General features: G+C 43.3%; 4 protein-coding genes and 1 pseudogene across 6 annotated transcripts; 3 read left to right on the forward strand and 2 right to left on the reverse strand.

The window, feature by feature from the left end:
* Positions 1–121: 121 nt before the first annotated feature.
* Positions 122–4,363, reverse strand: LOC127779464 (defective in cullin neddylation protein AAR3). The gene is made up of 9 exons (XM_052306243.1): positions 4,241–4,363; positions 3,512–3,596; positions 3,142–3,190; positions 2,982–3,057; positions 2,797–2,879; positions 1,924–2,020; positions 1,750–1,795; positions 824–891; positions 122–747 (listed from the first exon to the last, which is right to left on the reverse strand). Exons 1-9 carry the CDS (start codon positions 4,323–4,325, stop codon positions 431–433), a joined length of 906 nt encoding a protein of 301 aa, XP_052162203.1. The 5' UTR covers positions 4,326–4,363; the 3' UTR covers positions 122–430.
* A 1,996-nt stretch (positions 4,364–6,359) lies between these two features.
* On the forward strand, positions 6,360–8,849 carry LOC127780880 (transcription elongation factor 1 homolog). 2 transcript variants are annotated; one of them, XM_052307865.1, is made up of 5 exons: positions 6,360–6,551; positions 7,542–7,669; positions 7,758–7,828; positions 8,386–8,407; positions 8,507–8,849. In XM_052307865.1, the coding sequence occupies exons 2-5, from the start codon at positions 7,557–7,559 to the stop codon at positions 8,568–8,570; spliced, it is 270 nt and encodes an 89-aa protein (XP_052163825.1). In that variant the 5' UTR covers positions 6,360–6,551; positions 7,542–7,556; the 3' UTR covers positions 8,571–8,849. The 2 variants fall into 2 exon arrangements, with proteins under 2 accessions (XP_052163825.1, XP_052163824.1); XM_052307864.1 differs by having other exon boundaries at positions 6,361–6,551; positions 7,538–7,669.
* A 1,160-nt stretch (positions 8,850–10,009) lies between these two features.
* Positions 10,010–10,794, forward strand: LOC127779999 (E3 ubiquitin-protein ligase SIRP1-like). The gene has a single exon (XM_052306942.1). The coding sequence runs from the start codon at positions 10,083–10,085 to the stop codon at positions 10,638–10,640; it is 558 nt and encodes a 185-aa protein (XP_052162902.1). The 5' UTR covers positions 10,010–10,082; the 3' UTR covers positions 10,641–10,794.
* A 960-nt stretch (positions 10,795–11,754) lies between these two features.
* Positions 11,755–13,661, reverse strand: LOC127778741 (uncharacterized). Of its 2 annotated transcripts, XM_052305361.1 has the most exons (4): positions 13,402–13,661; positions 13,242–13,315; positions 12,485–12,571; positions 11,755–12,176 (listed from the first exon to the last, which is right to left on the reverse strand). In XM_052305361.1, the coding sequence occupies exons 1-4, from the start codon at positions 13,493–13,495 to the stop codon at positions 12,054–12,056; spliced, it is 378 nt and encodes a 125-aa protein (XP_052161321.1). In that variant the 5' UTR covers positions 13,496–13,661; the 3' UTR covers positions 11,755–12,053. The 2 variants fall into 2 exon arrangements, with proteins under 2 accessions (XP_052161321.1, XP_052161322.1); XM_052305362.1 differs by lacking the exon at positions 12,485–12,571 and having other exon boundaries at positions 13,402–13,630.
* Positions 13,662–16,915: 3,254 nt separating this feature from the next.
* On the forward strand, positions 16,916–17,382 carry LOC127780315 (uncharacterized; annotated as a pseudogene).
* The last annotated feature ends 1,008 nt before the right edge of the window (positions 17,383–18,390 follow it).

The raw sequence follows: 18,390 nt of genomic DNA on the forward strand, positions 1-18,390 counted from the left end.
ACCAAACTCATTAAACCAGGTCAAACATTGTGCCCAAACTGACATCCAGATGCAAAATTTAGCCAAAGTTTCTTTGCCGAACATAACAGCCCCATGAACTCAAGCGATAAAAAGTCACGCATTTTCCTCTTACCACTCGCACTTGCCAATATTTTATTGCAGTGTGCCCAATACAAGTTCTAACATTACCTATCAGGCAAGATAAAACGGTAGAAGGAATGATCTACAAGAAAGGGTTACAGTCTTCAGTTACAGCAGAGACGTCAGTTGCACATATTTCGTCTCAAGTACATAATGGCATCATTAGGGTACAGACTAATAATATTACCAGTCAAAAATTGACTAATTACAGATACAGAATGCTCACACTGTGGAAAATCATGAAGTTTATGGACTGTCATTGTGAATAAGCCATGTATTCCTGATTATATTAAAACGAGCATTTCATTGAAATGCAACCTTCAAATCCTTTTGACAAACAATCTTCGACGATAGAAGGTGAGTTCTGAAGACAACCTCTTGGGTTGTGCAAATTTGCATCCTCACAATAATCTGATGGACTGTGAACCAAAGGAGTACCTGCATTGTATTCCCAAACTCCATACTTAGTAATGACAGGGCTCTCCTTCAGCCGTTTCAGAGGCGCAAGATGGACTGAGCGCGTAAAATTATCCGAAAGGTCCACATCCTCATTAGGTTTAAGACGAGTAGGGCATTTCCTCTTTGATCCAGGTAATGGATTTATTCCTGTCACACAAAATTTGGGAATAACTACAAAGCTGACTAAATAACTAGTATATGTAGTGTTGCCTCAAAACATTACCTCCAAATATATTGGAAATGTTCAATTGTGATTCCATCGCACTGGAGCAATCACAGGAATTATAAATCCTACATTTTGCAAAAGCAAACTCATAAGCAGCAATACAGCTAGGAAAAAAGTAATTGAGACCAGCCCATAGAGTATGTTAAAAGTTATAGAAGCGTTTTGTGAAATACAAATATCTGTAAACATATTATGGAAGTCTTCTTATTATGTACTACTAGTAGGGAGAAGGCTTCCACGAATCTATTGTCATGTAAGATGTATTTAGTAGGATAAATCTGGTGTCACATTATTTTCTATAGTTACTATTTCAAAATACAATCACTATTAATATGCATCCCATGTGCAGCGAGAATAGCCACATCGTACAATGCAAAGTTGCTAACTATTTTAAGTAAGTTGTGCCTAATCTTAAATCCCAAAAGCTCCTTAACTGCCTATCCGTTAAAATCATTCACCAAGCATAACAGTTGGAAGCAAATGTGGAGCTTTATTGCATAAAATAATTTAAGTTTTGTCAAGTCTTTTTTTACCACAAGTTCTGTGAATTGCCTTTATTAGGAAGCATAAAAACTATATACCTAGTAAAAATAAATATAAGTGAAACCATGCTATACGGTTCAAGATGCAGAAAACAAATATAAGTGAAACCATGCTATACGGTTCAAGATGCAGAAAACAACAGGTATCATGACTTCTGGCACCTGAGGGTGAAGACAAAACTCACAAGGTACTTGCGCACCAATGCTAATACTAATATTAATATCCCATTCTAAACTACATTTTTCAATTGCAGTACCATTAAATTGAATTGAATTGTCATATCAGAAAATTGAATGCTTTAGGTTTATGGAATGGGAACAGAATCAATAAACTCAATTGGAAAGCACTCTAAATGAGCACTAAGGACAAGAATGACAAACCTGTGCATGTGCTCCACAAAATCATCAACTAGAACTGGCCAAGCACCTAGGAAAACAGAAAAGAATAGCAACATTAGATTTGCCTTAACTGTTACTGGGCTATATCTACAGAGGAAGCTGCAAATAAATGATAGAAATCCTCAAAAGAATCATATGAAATAGATTAAACTTTACCTTTTGGATCATAACCTTCCAAATCTTCATTTACACACCTGCTGAAAGCTAGCAGCTGCTGCCAGACATCCTCTGTTATGTTGTAACGTTGGTACTTCTGAGAAAGGAAAGATACAGCTCAACTAAAAATATACAGGAAAGTCTACTCCTTGCACATTCTCGTGTGAATGAAAATGCAAAAGATAAAGGTAGTTCCCAGACGACTCAATATTTTTATAATAACTACCATAGACTATAGTGGAAGGCCTACACGCTCATCTTAGATTAAAATTAACCCCAATCCAGAATTTCTTTTTTGTTAAGTGCCTAGGATTCAAGGTTGATTTTCATGTACAACTGAAATGATTTAAATGCACAATACCAAATACTGACCAACACAATCTAGAGTTTTCTTCACCATATTTTTACTAGTACAAACTTCATATTTTGGAAGAAATGTAAGTGTTGCAATACAAGTGCAATGACACAAAGATAATGCTATTTGATGTGCTCAAATACACCTTAACAAGCCTATACAGTCATCATGTATTCATGATTTCATGTATCGAACATTCAAACCATCAAAGTGTAGTTCAGCCACCACTTCAGTGAAACTGATGGAGTCACTTATTCATGCTAGATGATTATTGTCCTTTGGCCCCATTCACATATCTAAGGTATTCTTATTAAAGAAACTGTTGGTTGATTCATCAAGAAGAAACCCAGAAAAAAATTATATGTAAACCATGCAAATCCCTATGATAATTTCACAAACTAAAGAACCCCCCACTAATAATGCCGAAGCAATAATTGCATATGAATAACAGACCTAATAATTGTTCAAGGTGAAACAATTGAAATTTTAGATCAGTTATGAAGCAGAAATTTGCATACCTCAACAAAGTTACACCACCTGTCAAGCAACCGAAACCTCCCATTTAGAACCATCCTCCATGCTCCCACAGCTCTCTGAACAGCTAAAATAATGAAATTGAAAGGTTGCATTCTTATCAGTCTTCTAGGGGTATATAAACTATATAAGTAGCATACATGGTCATGCTTAAAATAGGTGGTCTTACAGATGTTCTTTTGGCCATTTTCTCGGGAAATGAAGAAGACAAAATCATAGAAGATACTGAATCGGTGAGCATCATCCTAAAAGAGAGAACTCTCCATCAACAAAACGAATTGAAAAGCATATGAAAAAAATGCATAACCAATTTAGAGAGCATTACTCACTAAGTCAAGAGCTGACATGAGCTTGGGGATGTCACTAAATATCGCATCCCTGTATGAAAACATTAGAGAATGTAATCAGGCCAAAGGAAAAAGAAGTATCAGGAAACTGCATCCCTAGATGAATATTAGGAGATACAAGGATCGATTTCTTTTGTGCTAACTCTCAACGATACTTTAGCTCGGTAGGCATGTCAGGTAGAAGTTAAAAAAATTTATTTCATAAAATCTTATCACTGAAAAGTAAAGATACAATAAAGGTGAGAAGTGAGAAGTGCAAGCTATCTTGTGATAAAAGAAAAAAATAGCACGCCTCATTTTTTTACACCACATAATTGTCAATGCCTACAAAAGCATTTTCAAGATAGCTCACCTCAATCCTTCCATGCCATCTATAACTTGTGAAAGCTCAGCCAATCCTTCTCGTGTGTTCACGTTTGAAAACGCTGATACAATATCTAGCCAAAAAAAAAAAGATCAAACTAATAGATTTAGACAGCATCAGAGTACCTCAGGATTCAGCAAACATGATCTAAGTAACGCTAGAGTCCAACAGATGTTCAATCACTGTGCATCAAAGATCATCTCTGTACTTCGTAACAAATTATGCTTTCAGGTGCTAAGGAATCATGACATGATAACTGAATTGTACCAATAATTTTGTTTACAGTAAATTGTACCACGAATTGCCTAGTACAGCCTCTAATTAGACCATGTTGTACAGATTAAACAACCATGACCACTATCTCCAAAATTGGTCTTCGTACTAACACACACTTAACTAAAAGTTATTGCAGTCTTTTAAACCCTAGAGAAGTGCTTAGCCATTGACATCCTTTCATCAACTAGGACAAAAAAAAAAGAAAAAAGCTCTAAAAATATCAGATACTTGACCAACGGAATTATCAACCTAAACAGCACAAAATTCCCCAAAATTCGCCAAAACACAGACAAGTAAAAAAAAACCCAAAAGTAGCACAACCGACTGAAAACCCCCCACAATTCCCCCTCTCCTGGTCGAAACCCTAACACCACACCACGGGAGTTCACCAACCCCAGCGAAAGAGGCGAATCCGGCGGGGGGAGGGGGCGGAGAGCTCACCGTAGTACTTCTGGTACGCCTGGAAGGCCGCGGGGCAGACGGCGGCGGCGGCCTCGAAGCCGAGGCATCCCGTGGGCCAAGCCATGGATGGATCCCGAGCCCCTCCCCCCCCCCCCCCCCCACCCCCCACGGAAACCCTAACCCCCACCGCGCCCGCCCGCCCGCGACTGCGGCGCCGACGACGAGGCGGTCGATCTGACGTCGGCAACGAGACGACGGGAAAGCAAAAGTGGGGAGGGAGGAGAGAGTAGAGAGAGAGGGTGGGGGCAAAGCGGAAGAGAAGAGAGGGCGGAGCCGATGCCGAAATGGAAGGCGACTCCGATCCGATCTGTACCGTTGGATGTGCCATGCGCAATTAACCTGTATGATCATGTTACCTGTAGTACCGGTCAAAGTTACTTGGGATGAGATCGGCACTCGGAGTTCCCAACTCGCGCATGCTTAAACGGTGTATCAGTTGTAAAAAATTTATATAGAAAAGTTGTTTTAAAAACTATATTGATTTATTTTTTAAGTTTTTTTCTAATACTTAATTAATCACGTGCTAATGAACTCCTCCGTTTTATGTACCGGAGGGGAGAGTTCCCAACCACCAGATACGAACACAACCTTTTACTACATGAGTATGGTCATGTTTGGGGAGTTATTTTTAGGTAAAAAATATGTCAAATATAATTATAGTATAAATCTAGTATAATTATATATGAAAATGATTGTAATTACATATGTAATTTAGGAACTTACATTGTAAATACACTAAAATCACAATGTAATTTAGAAATTTATAATATAAATACATGCTAACTTTTTTAAAAAAAATATGGCGACACATTTGTAAAAAAAAATTGGATTCTACAAGTACATATTCTCATATTCTGGATAACGGTCTAGTCTATTTTGAGAGAGCTAGAGATTCTATGAGAAGTCGTAGCTAATATAAACTCCTCCATAAATATCTTATATCAGGGACCGAATAGGTCTTGTGGATCTTCTTTTCTGGTTTTGTATGAGCTTCTTTCACTTATTGCTGAAACAAAGAACTTAGTTTTTGGTAAATTATATTTTGGTATGCGAAGATAGTGTTTGATGGTGTTTCGTTTGAGGGCTTCTCAAATTTTTATAGAAAATTTCATAGTATAAGGTTACGAAAGTTTTGATAGAGTTTGCGTTGGTTTTGTTATCTTTTCAATTTTTGGTATTATCATATTATTTTAGAAAGGTTGAAAATAATAAACCCTTCAACCCTATTGGTTACATCCCCTGTTAAAAAAACAAATTTGTCGTCAAAAGTTATTCTTTTATGATGGGGTATGTTATTTATCTTTATACATTACTACTATTGTTTCACCATTAATATTAATATTTGTTAAGGAATTCCATATTAAGTTATCAAAACGTGACCTCGCCACTGCCACATGGGCATATTGAAGACGACGGTAGCGCCACTATGCACCTTCAATATCGATAGCGGCTAGGATAGCCGCCGCTAGCCAGTTGTGAATCCTCAGTCGGCTAACATCATCCCCATAAAGTTACACATGGATGGATTTGGCGATAACAGATAGTTTGGTAACAACATAGAGGCGTTGTCGTCCCCTCTGCCTCTATGCTCTTCGCCGATTGGCCTTGCCTCATGCTAGGCTACCGCCGACGCTACGGGGCGAACTCATGTCCCTTATTGTAGTGTCCCAATTCTTCTTTTGTATAATTCTCGATTTTGGTACTTATTTCAGATCTAGCACATGATCGTTCCACGGTTTGAGCCTGCTATAAGACAGAGGATAGTTCTCCCCCGCCGCTAAACAATTACTCTACGTAAAGATATTCACGCATATAGAAATATGCTTCATGTTATTCTTTTCTAAGCTAAAATTATACTCCCTCCACTTCATAATGTAAGACTTTCTAGCATTGCTCGCATATGTATGTATATGTTTAGATTTATTAACATCTAAATGAATATGGGTAATGCTATAAAGTCTTACATTATGAAACGGAGGATACTATCCGAACATAACAAAAATATGTAGATTACCTTAATTTTTCGGTAACGAGGAGTATCGATCACCAAATCCATTACCACTTCTTTTTCTATGATAGTATAGGATATTGGGTCAAGCTTGACCGTTTGTTAGCGGCGGGTGTGAACACCCTCCATTTTTTTCCCCCCAATCCCTTCCGACGCGCTCTCGAGCTCCCCGCATTCCCCGTCTCCCCTCCGCCTGCCCCGGGAGCTCCTCCGGCGAGATCCGCCTCTGACAGCCACCCTCCCACGGCTGCTCGTCGTCCTCACCTCCGGCGACCGGCTCAGGTGAGGCCCCGGGCTCCATCACCTCCCCACGGTCTGGCTCTGGCTGCCCCCCATGGGGGACAGGCGGGTGCCTCCATCGGCGGCGTTCACGTCGGCCCATTCTCCGCCGCCGCCCGAAATTTTCTTTACTTTTATGTGCTGCGCCATGGTGGTGGTACAGGTGTGCGGTTTTTGGATCGTTTGTGTGTTTAACCCCCTTCATCGTGAGGGAAGAATCGATCCGATCTGCTGCCGTGAGGGGATCGCGAGGGGATTATTGACTATTTTGTACCTCGTTTAGTTGAATTGACGTTTGATCGGGTGGGTTGGTTGTATGTTGGTAGAGGAATGATGTATGATGACTCAGGATTTCTCTCTCTAGGGTTAGTCCAAATTTCCCGATCCCGCTTCAAAATCGTCATGGAAGAGAGGAAGTTTGGATAGGAGTACAAGACTTAAGTACATGGCAAATCCTTCAGCCCCTTCTCGTTTGTCATCCTTAGCAAATTAACAAGCTATGTAGATGTGGGTCTTGTAATTTCTTTTGAGTAATCAGTTTAGTTTCAGTCAGGAACTCCCGCTGTAGATTACTCAAAATGATTCTCACAGCATGTCGTTGGTTGATTTTTCTGGGTTGATTGGATTGGAAGGGTTATGCCAAATTCCCTCTCTATGAAGTATATCTTTATTAAATTTTTACTGATTGATGAACACTTGATGTAGTATCCATCGCAGGAACAAATAGGATCTTGTGCTCCTGAACACCATTGTGATTAGTTCACTGGCCACTTCCTTTTGTGATAATAGAATTTGGTAGCATAGATGAACTTTCTTATGTTGTGTGTGTTAATACATATTCTTCAAAACACACTGAAGTTTCTCACGTAAATTGCCTGTTCGATATGAATTTACCTATGGATGTTTTGTGTCATGTTTACAACTAGAAACTTGTAGAACTTATGGTCATTCAGAACATTATAGTTAATGTTCCTTGTTTTACTTTGAAGGAAGAAAGTAACTTGAGCCATGGGAAAGAGGAAGTCAGCGGCTAAGCCACCACCTAAGAAGAGGATGGACAAGCTTGATACTGTATTTTCCTGCCCATTCTGCAATCATGGCAGTAGTGTTGAATGCCGGATGTGAGTACAATTTCCACAAGTTTACTTATCTGTCTGTTGCTACTGCTTATGGTAATGCATTTTGACTCATTTCTCACCCTTCTTCCAGTGATATGAAGAACCTGATCGGCGAGGCTTCATGTAGGATCTGTCAGGAAAACTTCAGCACCACTGTCAATGGTATGCGTTAGTGGTACACTGATTTAGATTTCTCATTTCATTTAAAAATGCAAGCAAGAGCATTGGATTTGTTATTTTGTTCCTTTCATGAAATGAACTGGTACCACCTTCGAGAACAAATTAGGTTAGCTTCTCATAGCCATGTCCTTTTAGTATTGTACTCTTTGCCTAGTCACTTTGTTTCAACCAACTGGAGATAATACAGCAGAACTAAGAGAGTAGAGCAGAATCTCTTGTAAAGATCAAATTGAGGATAAGAGAGGAAATTCAACTTGGAATCATACTATTTATGGGTGTTTAGTTTTTCAGTAAAATTGGTCTGAACAAACTATATTGTCTCTGATGTCCACTCAGTAGCCACTATGTTGACACCTTCATGTCTATCAAGACAATAAACATGTTGCAAGTGTGAGTTAACTGATGGTGCAAAAGAAGATAGAGTGAGTAATAAACCTGCACAAGAATATCGTGCATAAAAACAGTGGGTAGTAAAACGTTGTTCTTTGGTAAACTGCATTTTCCAAGTCTATACTGATTCTGTGATTTCTTTGTTGCAGCACTGACTGAACCAATCGACATGTAAGTTAAAACTCCCTACAAATAACAACTTACTCATTCCAGTTGTGCAAAGTCTAATCACCTATGCCACACTTTTACTTACATTCTATTCTCTTGCAGATATAGCGAATGGATTGATGAGTGCGAGCGTGTCAACAATGTCGAAGACGACGACGGAGCATGAGCAACGCAAAATGCCTGATGTTGCCGTACCTGCACTGGTGCTATTGACTGCCACCTTCAGCCACGTCTGTAATAGTGTAATGGCTGATTGGTTTGTTAGTAGGCAGTTCATTCCCGCACCTAAATAAACACCTGAAGACGTGATGTTATACCGGCTTATCATCAAAAACTCAAAAACAGTTATATGCGTGTGTAATTGTATGGGCCTAGTGCCTTACCTGGGATATTGTAACCGTAACTTTTCAAATCAGCATGTTTCCATGGATGAAATTTCTATGAATTCAAAGGCTACACTCCAAATTTGAGAATGTTTTACATCTCATTTTTAGTGCTTCGGACCAGAGAAGGAATATACATGGGCCTATGTAATAAAGCAAAATCTGGGTCGAAATCGCATGACCAAATTAGGCCCATGATCTAAAAGGCCCTGATAGGAAGAGGTCGGAGTATACATGGGCCTGGTTAAAAACTAGTATATACACATGGGCCACCCGTACCCGCTTCATTTTTTTTATTTATACATTTTTTTACTAAAATATTTACAAAAATATTTTTTTTTCGAAAATTTACAAATCTAATCGCCTGCCGGGCGATTTTTAAAAATCGCCCTCCCAATGAGCGGCAAGGGACCTAAATGCAAAATTTTTATTTGTGTTCAAACTCTTTTCACCAGTTTTAATTGCTTAAAAACTAATAATGCTTATTCGATACTCCAAATGATTTTAAATGGAAAAGTGCTAAACTACAAAGTTATAGATCTCATCAGGATCTACAACTTTTATATAAAGTTTATCTCCATCCAATGTTGTTTGAAATGTAGATCTGAGATTTTTTAAAATGTGTTTTATATTTTGTAACGAATATTTGGATATCTAAAACATCTTAAATGAAAAAGTTGTTAACTACAAAGTTGTATATCTCCTTGAGCTCTACAATTTTGATATAAAGTTTTATTTCATCTGATTTTATATAATATAATTTTAAATTATAAAATCCTAAAGCTAACAAGTTGTGCTATAAAATTTGCATTTAGGTCTCTTACCGCCCTCTGGCAGACGGTTTGATTTGTAAATTTTCAAAACAAAAAATTATTTTTTAAATATTTTAATTAAAAAATAGCCTTCTCGTGAGTCCCACAGTCAGCCTCCCATGGATGGTCAGACGGAAATATCTGGAACGTTCAAGAACCTCTCGCGCGCGTGCCCGGTGAACGATCCAACTCATCACCAAAGCGACCGACACAAATCCAAAAATTGAAAAATCCCGACTCGTCCACGTCATCTCCTCCAACGGCGAGCCCGACCCAAACCAGAATAGGGGGGCCCACAGCTCAGTGACACGAGGAGCCAGCCCAGAATCTTCCAGAACCTTCTCCACCATCAACCTCCGCTCCCCTCCCATATATATACCGTCCTCCTCAAGCCAGCAAAATATCGCACACAAAAAACCAAAAAAAAAAAAGAGTAGTTGATCTCCTCGCGGCGGCGCTCTCTCTCTCTCTCCGCCGGCGACGATGGCCACGGCGAACGGCGTCGACCTCGCGACGGCGGGGCTCCTGCGGCTGCTGGCGATGGGGATGGGGCCGTCCGTGCAGATTCCGGGAGAAGGCGGGGTTCCGGTGATGATGGTGCAGCACATCATCATCGGCGACGACGGCGGCGACCTGTTCTCCGGCGGGCTCGGCGGCGGCGTGCCCCCCGCGTCGAAGGCGGCGATCGCCTCGCTGAAGGAGGTGAAGGCCGGGGAGGACGGCGAAGGCGGGGACTCGCTGGGCGACTGCGCGATCTGCCTGGACGCCTTCGCCGCCGGGAAGGAGATGCCGTGCGGGCACCGGTTCCACAGCGAGTGCCTCGAGCGGTGGCTCGGCGTCCACGGGAGCTGCCCCGTCTGCCGCCGCGAGCTCCCCGCGGCGGAACAACAACCACCAGAGGAGCAGCAGAGCGGCGGCGCGGACGCCGGCGAGAGGCGGAGGCCGAGGGCGGTGGTGGTGAGCTACGTGGTGCTCGGAGACGGCGGCCGCGGCGGGGAGAGAGGGGAGCCATGGAACATTAGGATAGAGGACGTGGATTAGGACCAGGATCATATTCTTCAAATTGGTTTCAATTGGTTTTAAGGTGGTCGATTTTTCTTTCGGTTTTTGTATATACACTACTAGCTGCGAGGGGAGAAAAATCGATTGTGAATATTTTTTAAATGTGGAAAATGAAAGTAATGCAATTACAGAAGCTTCCCAGTGTCACTGAGAATTCGTATTTTTTTTAAAGGAAATTCTTCTTTTACATCTGCATCGCGATAAACAGTTTTCCAATTTCATCTTAATTCAGCGTCAAAATCAAAATAATCTACTCCCTTCGTGATCTTTTTCTCAGTTAAAATTCTTTTAGGAAAATATACACTCCTTTTGTTTCATGGGATATATCCGATGACTACGAAAAATCTAGACAGAGGCTCGTTCAGATTTGTAGTATTAAAATATATCTAGATTCATAGGGTCTGTTTGGTACAGCTCCAACTCCTAAATTTAAAGTTGGGTCTGGAGTGGAGTTGTGGAGCTGCCTAAACCCAGCTCCACAACTCTAGTTCATTTTGTGAGAGCTCCACCCAGCTTCACTACCAGTTTTGGTGGAGCTGAAACTGTTTGGCTGAGCTCCAGCTCCAGGAGGGGTAGAGCTGGAGCTGTGCCAAACAGTCCCATAGTACTGGAGCTGTGCCAAACAGTCCCATAGTATTACGATATATCTCCTATATTTGGACAGTGACTTATTTAGATTCGTATTGTAGATGTATAGTATTAGAATATATCTCCTACTCCCTCCGTTTCACAAATCTAGACATATATTCTAGATTCATTAGCATCTAAATGAAAATGTGCAATGTTAGAAAGGTGGAACGGAGGAAGTATATTTTTTAAAAAATATTTGTGTTGATTCGTAGTAATTTTGAGATAGAGATAGTACTATCCAGAATCATAGTACTTAGGATATATTTCATCTAGCCAGACATCCAGCCAAAACTTCTTATATTTTGCAATGTAGGGAGTAACATTTTCAATACAAAACAAACATATTATCAAAATACATGTAATGTTAAATGTGATGAAACTAATTTAATGTTATAAATGTTTAATGTTATAAATGTTGATAATTATTTATGTAAAGTTGATCAAAGCTAAAGGCTCAAACGACTTATAATATAAAACGGAGTAATTAGATCCAATTGGGCATTATTTCGTCTGCCATTCGTTAAAACCAATCTTCAAACGCAGCAAAACGATCACCTCTGATCATGGGCAACAACAATTATGAAAATACTACTCCCACAGATACAAAAATTTACAAATTGATTTGCCACTCTTACTACTAGCTGTCCGTTAATCGATCGACGCGTAATGTAAAATAAAAGGGAAAATTGCGTATTAATCTGTACATGGTGGCGTCCTGATTCAGCTTAGAAAGCTTTGGTGTTCTTGGCTTTTGCGGCGTCATCATGTGCCGGGTGCCTTGGGAGTGTGGCGATCGTTTGGGCCTGAGGGGGGGTAATCAGTCGTCTGCAGCGCCATCCTTCCAAACATCTCCTCCACGATTGCATCGCTTGTGCTCACGTCATCCTACAAAGCATTTGCAGTGAAGCAATTAGGTTGTTGATAAATCTGCAGGAACCATGAGATGGAAATTTAGAGCATCATTAAGAGTATCCCAATAATTAATTCCTAAAACTATATTTTTTTATCTTCTAAAACTGAATATAGAAAATGAGAAAACCTATCTCTCTAACAGAAAGTCTAAAATTAATGTTTTTTCCTCCCCTACACGTGCTCCTCCTTCATCTCTTTTTTTCCCTCCCTACGCGCACTCCTCCGTGCGCGCGAGAGAGCGATTGGGAAAAAATAGCTTCCTTGAAGTTCTCCTTCATCACCTTTTTTTTCTCCCGTGCACGAGAGAGAGCGATTGGGAAAAAAATCACTCCCTTAAAACGGGAAACGGGATATCCGGAGTTGAGAACCTAGATTATCGGAAGACAGGTTAGGGATTTTGTTGGATGTGATTTTTGATTAAAATTTTCTAAATCTAAGGATAGGAAATAGAATAAGAAAGCTGTTGGTGGCTCTTACAACAGCTTAGCAGAATTCTCAGAAGTCTGAATATGGTTTGCAGCTTTCACTTAAGGGACGGTTTGATTCTTTGTTACCTTTTCTTGTCTGATTCACGATTTTGGATTTCTATTTGCACTCAAGTTTGAGGTGATCAAGAAAAACAATTCTTTCTAGAAATGTTATCTAAAATAACTTTTTAACTTCGTAAGTAGTCATTTCATCTGTATATACCCTCAAATAGTTATAAAAAAAATCATATTATCTATTAATTTCAGCTATCAAGAATAGATAATATGTAATATGATTTTTTTCAAACATCCAGAAAAAGATCTCCTGACCAAAAGAACCATTCTCTTTTGAACAGCACAACGCTTTATGTTTTCTATTTCTGCAGAGATGCACTAAACGTCTTTGTTTTGTCTTCATATTCTGAATCGTGAGCCTTTCCAGGAAGCAATAGACGCATCCGGAACTATGCGTAGTAATCGAGCTTTACACGCATCAATACACAATTAGGGATTCAGATTTTTACAACTGAGGCAACACAAAATCACTCTGAATGAAACCGAGAACTTTTACCTCTGCTGAACCTGAAACACCAACACCCGGACGCGCCGGAGCCTCCACCACCATCATCGCCATCCTGTTACTTCCTGCACAAATCCCACAGCCAGAATCACCACAAGAAACTCTCCAAGAACACCCCCCCAAGAACTCTCCTTCTCAGGCAAAATTTTACTTGTGAAACGAGCTGCGTCAGAGGAGGCGACGAGGAGGAGACTGACGGCGAGCAAGATCACCAGCAAACTCCTCCCTGACGCCGATCTCGCCATGGCTTTTGTGTGTTCTTCTGCTTCCAACCACGCACAGAACCAGTATCTACCGATCTGTCTGTCTCAAGGTCGCAATGATATGGTCAGAATAAATAGTTGCGACTTGGAGCGAGGCCAGGTGCGTACAGTGAGGGATCCGAGCTCCGTGTTGCGTCTTTAATCATGGAGCACTGGAAGTCTGAAATCACACGGAAAAGAAAGTCTTTTTTTCCTTGACGCCCACACTAATGCAATTGGGTACCTACCTAACAATCTATGACATGAAACTTTATCTCAGATAAGAGGCCCAATGCCCAATTAAACCTAGCTACTTATGTAGTGATGATGTAGAGTAGCAGTAGATGATGGTGATATTGCTGCTCAGCATGGAAGGTTGGCATCCCAAGATCTCCGTATTTGCTGACGTGTTGGGCACAATTTCTTGTGACCATCCGTCACATTTGTACTGTTTTGTACTGCTGAATTTTTTCTTGTCAAGAATGACCAATGTAATTAAGGAATTATAGATAGTCAAAATTTTATTTCTTATGCATTTTTTTGGCCTCTTAGGTGGTTTCATCTTGCTCCTACTTTGTGCATGATGTAGAGTACTATGTCTTATAGCTGTTGGATCGAGTGCCTGACAGATATCGCTGAACTTCTTCTTTCTCTGGTCAGCTTCTGGATCGACAAAAGGTAAAAGCAAATTATGACAATCTACAGGCCAGAGAGAGTTGAGAAGAAATACGGTCAGCTATCGCTGGCTAAGTGCTCAAGAATCTCGACCATAACCTGTTTCTCTCTCAGCTAATTTGCCTAATTACACTTTCTTTGTGCGCAATCATAATTAGATTTCTTAGGTGATAACGGAATTCGGGCTGGTGGCCACTAGGATGGATGGGCCAGGTATGTGCGAATTCTGGTCAACCGTGTTCATCATGCGGCCTGAGAAAGTTTATAGCAAGTTGACAAAAATCAGTGACCAGGCCACTTATAATTTTGCATATCTGGCTGTCGAGATCCCAATGAGCCACTCACAAACACCTCAAAAACATTTTAGCAGATGCAATTTCTGCAACACAGTTAAAGGAATCATCATTCTAATTTCCAGGTGTCAGCTACTCAGCTGGTGGTGAATTGCCCACTCTCCGAGCGAGATGGCAAGATCATCCATGGCCGGAGATCCGATCCTACGCTTGTGACGGCGATCCTACCTGGCTAAGCACTAGCGCTGCAGTGATGGCGTTGAGATTCCCAAGTGGATTAATTCCTTTCAAAAAAGAAGTGGATTAATTCGTGGATGAGGATAACCTCTCCAGGCCATTGCCAGCCACCCAGCTATACACCAAGTTATCACATTCGCAATTACACGAACATAGGGCCGTTCGAGGAGCTTTTGAAAGCTATAGCTTCTTTCAGAATTAGAAGTTTCCCAAGCTATTTAACTTCTCATTAGATTCTTAGAAACTATAGTTAAAAATTCATAAAATAAACTAGAAGATAGAAAATGGAATTTCAGTTTTTTCATATTCTCATAAGGTGTCTATCAATCAGTTGCTTCTCATAATTTTAAGCTCCCCAACCAGGTCCTATAGGTTCGGTGCTAGCTTAGCTGTTGATGAGAAAATGCGGCAAAATTTCTTGTACAGATCGGAGGCGCCTTGCCTTCTCGCCGTCCGGCGAGACGAGACGCGATCTCGTCGTTCTCCAGCGAGCTCGGAGTCTTCTCCGAGCGTCCGTGCTGGGGGAAGAAGATGGTGAAGACACCTTCGCAGTTTCAGGCCTTCGAGCTGCCGGCCCAACATAAATGGGCCGGACCGGAACGGTAGCGCGGCCTACTTGAGGCCCATACTGGTTAGGTCGGAACGGATACTGCGGCCTCCGTGCGGCCCAACCAATCTGGGCCGGAAAGGTGATGCGGCCTACGTGTGGCCCATACTATTTGGGTCGCCGAAATGGCTTGTTCGGAACAGTGATTGGGCTGATATGCGGCCCACGTTGATCGATTGGTGCAAGTCGTGACCGTAAAAGGCCCGAGTTGGTACGTGCTGTGCCGTGCAGGCCGTACTTGACCTGACCTCGGGTTTCGTCGGAAGTTTCACAAAAGTCTTCGTGCAGATTAAGCAAAAGTCGCCGTCTCATCTCCTTCTTCCTCGAAGACTAACGGTGGAAAAGGTTTGAGAAAGCGAAGGCGATAAGTAGGATAGATTCATCGATAGCAACTGAAGTAGTAGGTGTGTGCTCTTATTTAAACACATGACGTTGTTAATCTCAATTTGAATAGTCATAAAAAAATAAAATATGCTAAAAAATTACATCTTTAGTACTGTAAAATACAAATGATATTTTCAAAAAAATAAGATTAACAGTCAAATGTTTTATCCAAAACTTTATTACGTTGTATATTAAAAAACAGAGGTAATAGTTACTTTTTTTTATAGGATGTAATAGTAACTTATATCAGGAAGGATGAGGGAAAACAAATGGTTAGCTGGGAAAGTGTATTATTACTAGTAATAATATTAGCTGTGGAAGTGTGAAAGTGTATTATTACCAGGTAATTAAACTAGTCAACAAAGACGAGCTAAGGCTGGGTCGATCGCAATACATGGTTGTATCCTATTGTTTCCCTCTAGCTAGCTAGGTTCCAAATTCAAATATTTGCAGCAGTTGAAGCTCAATTAGCGAAGATTATAATTTCCACTTCTTTTCCACCAAAATCGTACGAATACTAATTTATGTAGTATGTTGATGTCGACCTTAATTAGCAGTCAAATCGCATATTAATCAACTTCAGGAATTTTGATGCAATAAAGAAATAAACTCTCAATTAAGTACTCCATCTATTTACAAATAAAAACATTTCTATATTATTTAACAGAGATTAATGTAGATAATAAAAAACTTTGATGCTCTCCTCGTTACATTATTAATAATTAGGAAAAAAATCAACTCATAAAGGTAAAAATCTCATCCACGCCCGGTCCCTCTGTCCCGGGGGCGACGCGGGCGGCAAACAAGCCGCGTCGTCCCCGCCCTTCTCCTCCCCTCCCCACCTTGCCGCCGCCCTAGCCGCTGCCTGCAAAGCCGGGCGGCTGCAAGGATGGCAGCGGCGGGACTCTCTCTCCCTCGCTCGCGGCCAAGACGGTCGGGACGTCGGCACGGCACGAGCTCAGGGCATGGCGTCGGCGCCGACCGGCGGCGTCCAGATCCGGTGCCGTGGTGCCCGGATCCGGTCCCCCAACGACGGGCGGCGGCGTCCTGGCAGCTCGGCGGCGAGGTTTGGCGGTGGGTTTGGGCGGCGGCGACCTGGCGTGACCTAGCGGCGGCGACCTGACGGGAGACGCTGCCAGAGCTGCCTCCGGTAGCCGAGCACGGCGGCGCGGCCAGACGACGGATGCGGCGGTGGAGGTGCTGCGAGAGCCAGTGGTGACGCCAGCGATGCGGGAGGAGGCAACGACGCCTCTAGCTAGATCTGGCTGGCGGTGGCTGCTGCTGCCGATGGCGGCGGCTGTGGCGTCATCGACCGCGGCGGCGGGCTGGCGAGGCAATGGCCGTGGTGGTCGAGGCGTCGTGGAGGCGGTCGTGCAGCCTCGTAGGTGGCGAGGCCTGCCGTGCAGGCGTCGTGGAGGCCGGCGACGTGTGGCTATTGGAGGCCAGCGTCGTGCGGTAGCGGGAGGGCGTCATGGAGACCGACGACATGGAGCTCGCGGGCAGCGACAGCGGGTGCTGGTGGCTGCAGGCTGCGACAGCGGACGGCTTGCGGCGATGGCCGTGGCGACCGTGGACGTGGCTGCCGTGGCAGAGGAGGTGAGGATGGTGATGGAGAGGTGGCTGGGCGTTCGGCAGCAGCGGCTACGGTGGCGGTGACCACGGTCACCGGAGGCATGGTGGCTTCGGACAGCTAGCCGAGGGTGTGGCAGACGGTTGCATCTGGCTGGCGTGGCATCGTTTGGAGGAGGGGTCGGAGACCGGCTTGGCGCAGAGAGGCGCGATGACAGCGGAGGCCGGCTCGGCGCGAGAGGCGCGGGCGGCGGAGCTGGAGGCCGGCTTGGCGCGAGAGGCGCGGCCGATGGAGGGAGGCCGGGTTGGCGCGAGAGGCGCGTCCGGTGGAGGAGGCCGGCTTGGCGCCAGAGGCGCGGCCGGCGGTGGAGGAGGTGACCTCGGTGTGAGGAGGAGCTGCCGGTGGGTGTAGCGCGGTCTTCGGCGCACGAAGGCTGGCTGGCGGGGGACGCCGGTACAGGGGTCCCACATGTCGGCAGAGCTTGAGCGGTGGTGGAGCATCGGTGCGTCAGTCGTGGATTCGCAGATGGTGAACGGCGGGTGAAAACCTAGCCTGGCCTTAGCCGGACCGACAACGATGGTTAATTCCCCCTCCTGAGGGCGTTGTCGTGCTATCTCACCCCTCAAGAGTGTTGTAGCGTCCGTTCCGTCGTGGCGCCTAGCGGGAAAATTTAAATTAAAAAAAAACTAATTGCGAAATCTGTTTCTTTGCTTGTTGTCAGTCTCCGTGTCAATCCCTGATCTTGAATCCCCGATATATCGTCAAATTCAAATTCCGAATACAAATCCTTCCCAAATCAAATTCCTCCGCAAAAGTTTATTTTGCCTCCTCCAAGTTCGGTGGGCCAATTTCCTCTCAGCCCATCTCTCTCTCTCCCTCCCTCAGCCCTCCTCTCCCTCGCCCCGCACGTGCGTCGCACGCGCGTGCGCGTGAGCCGACGCCAAGCCGGGCGCCATCTGTCTCTCTCTCCGCTCTCTCGTTCTCTCGCTCTCCCACTCCCCGTCTCTCTCTCCCCGGCGAGCCCCGCCCCTGAGTTTTGAATCCTCCGCGTCGTTGCTTCCCGCGCGCGCGCACCGTGGTGGATGACCGGCCAATTGCCGCCGCCGTCAGCGCCTGCCGCCCTGTAGCCGCG

Source organism: Oryza glaberrima, chromosome 7 (genome assembly GCF_000147395.1).
Source record: "Oryza glaberrima chromosome 7, OglaRS2, whole genome shotgun sequence".
Lineage (NCBI taxonomy): Eukaryota > Viridiplantae > Streptophyta > Magnoliopsida > Poales > Poaceae > Oryza > Oryza glaberrima.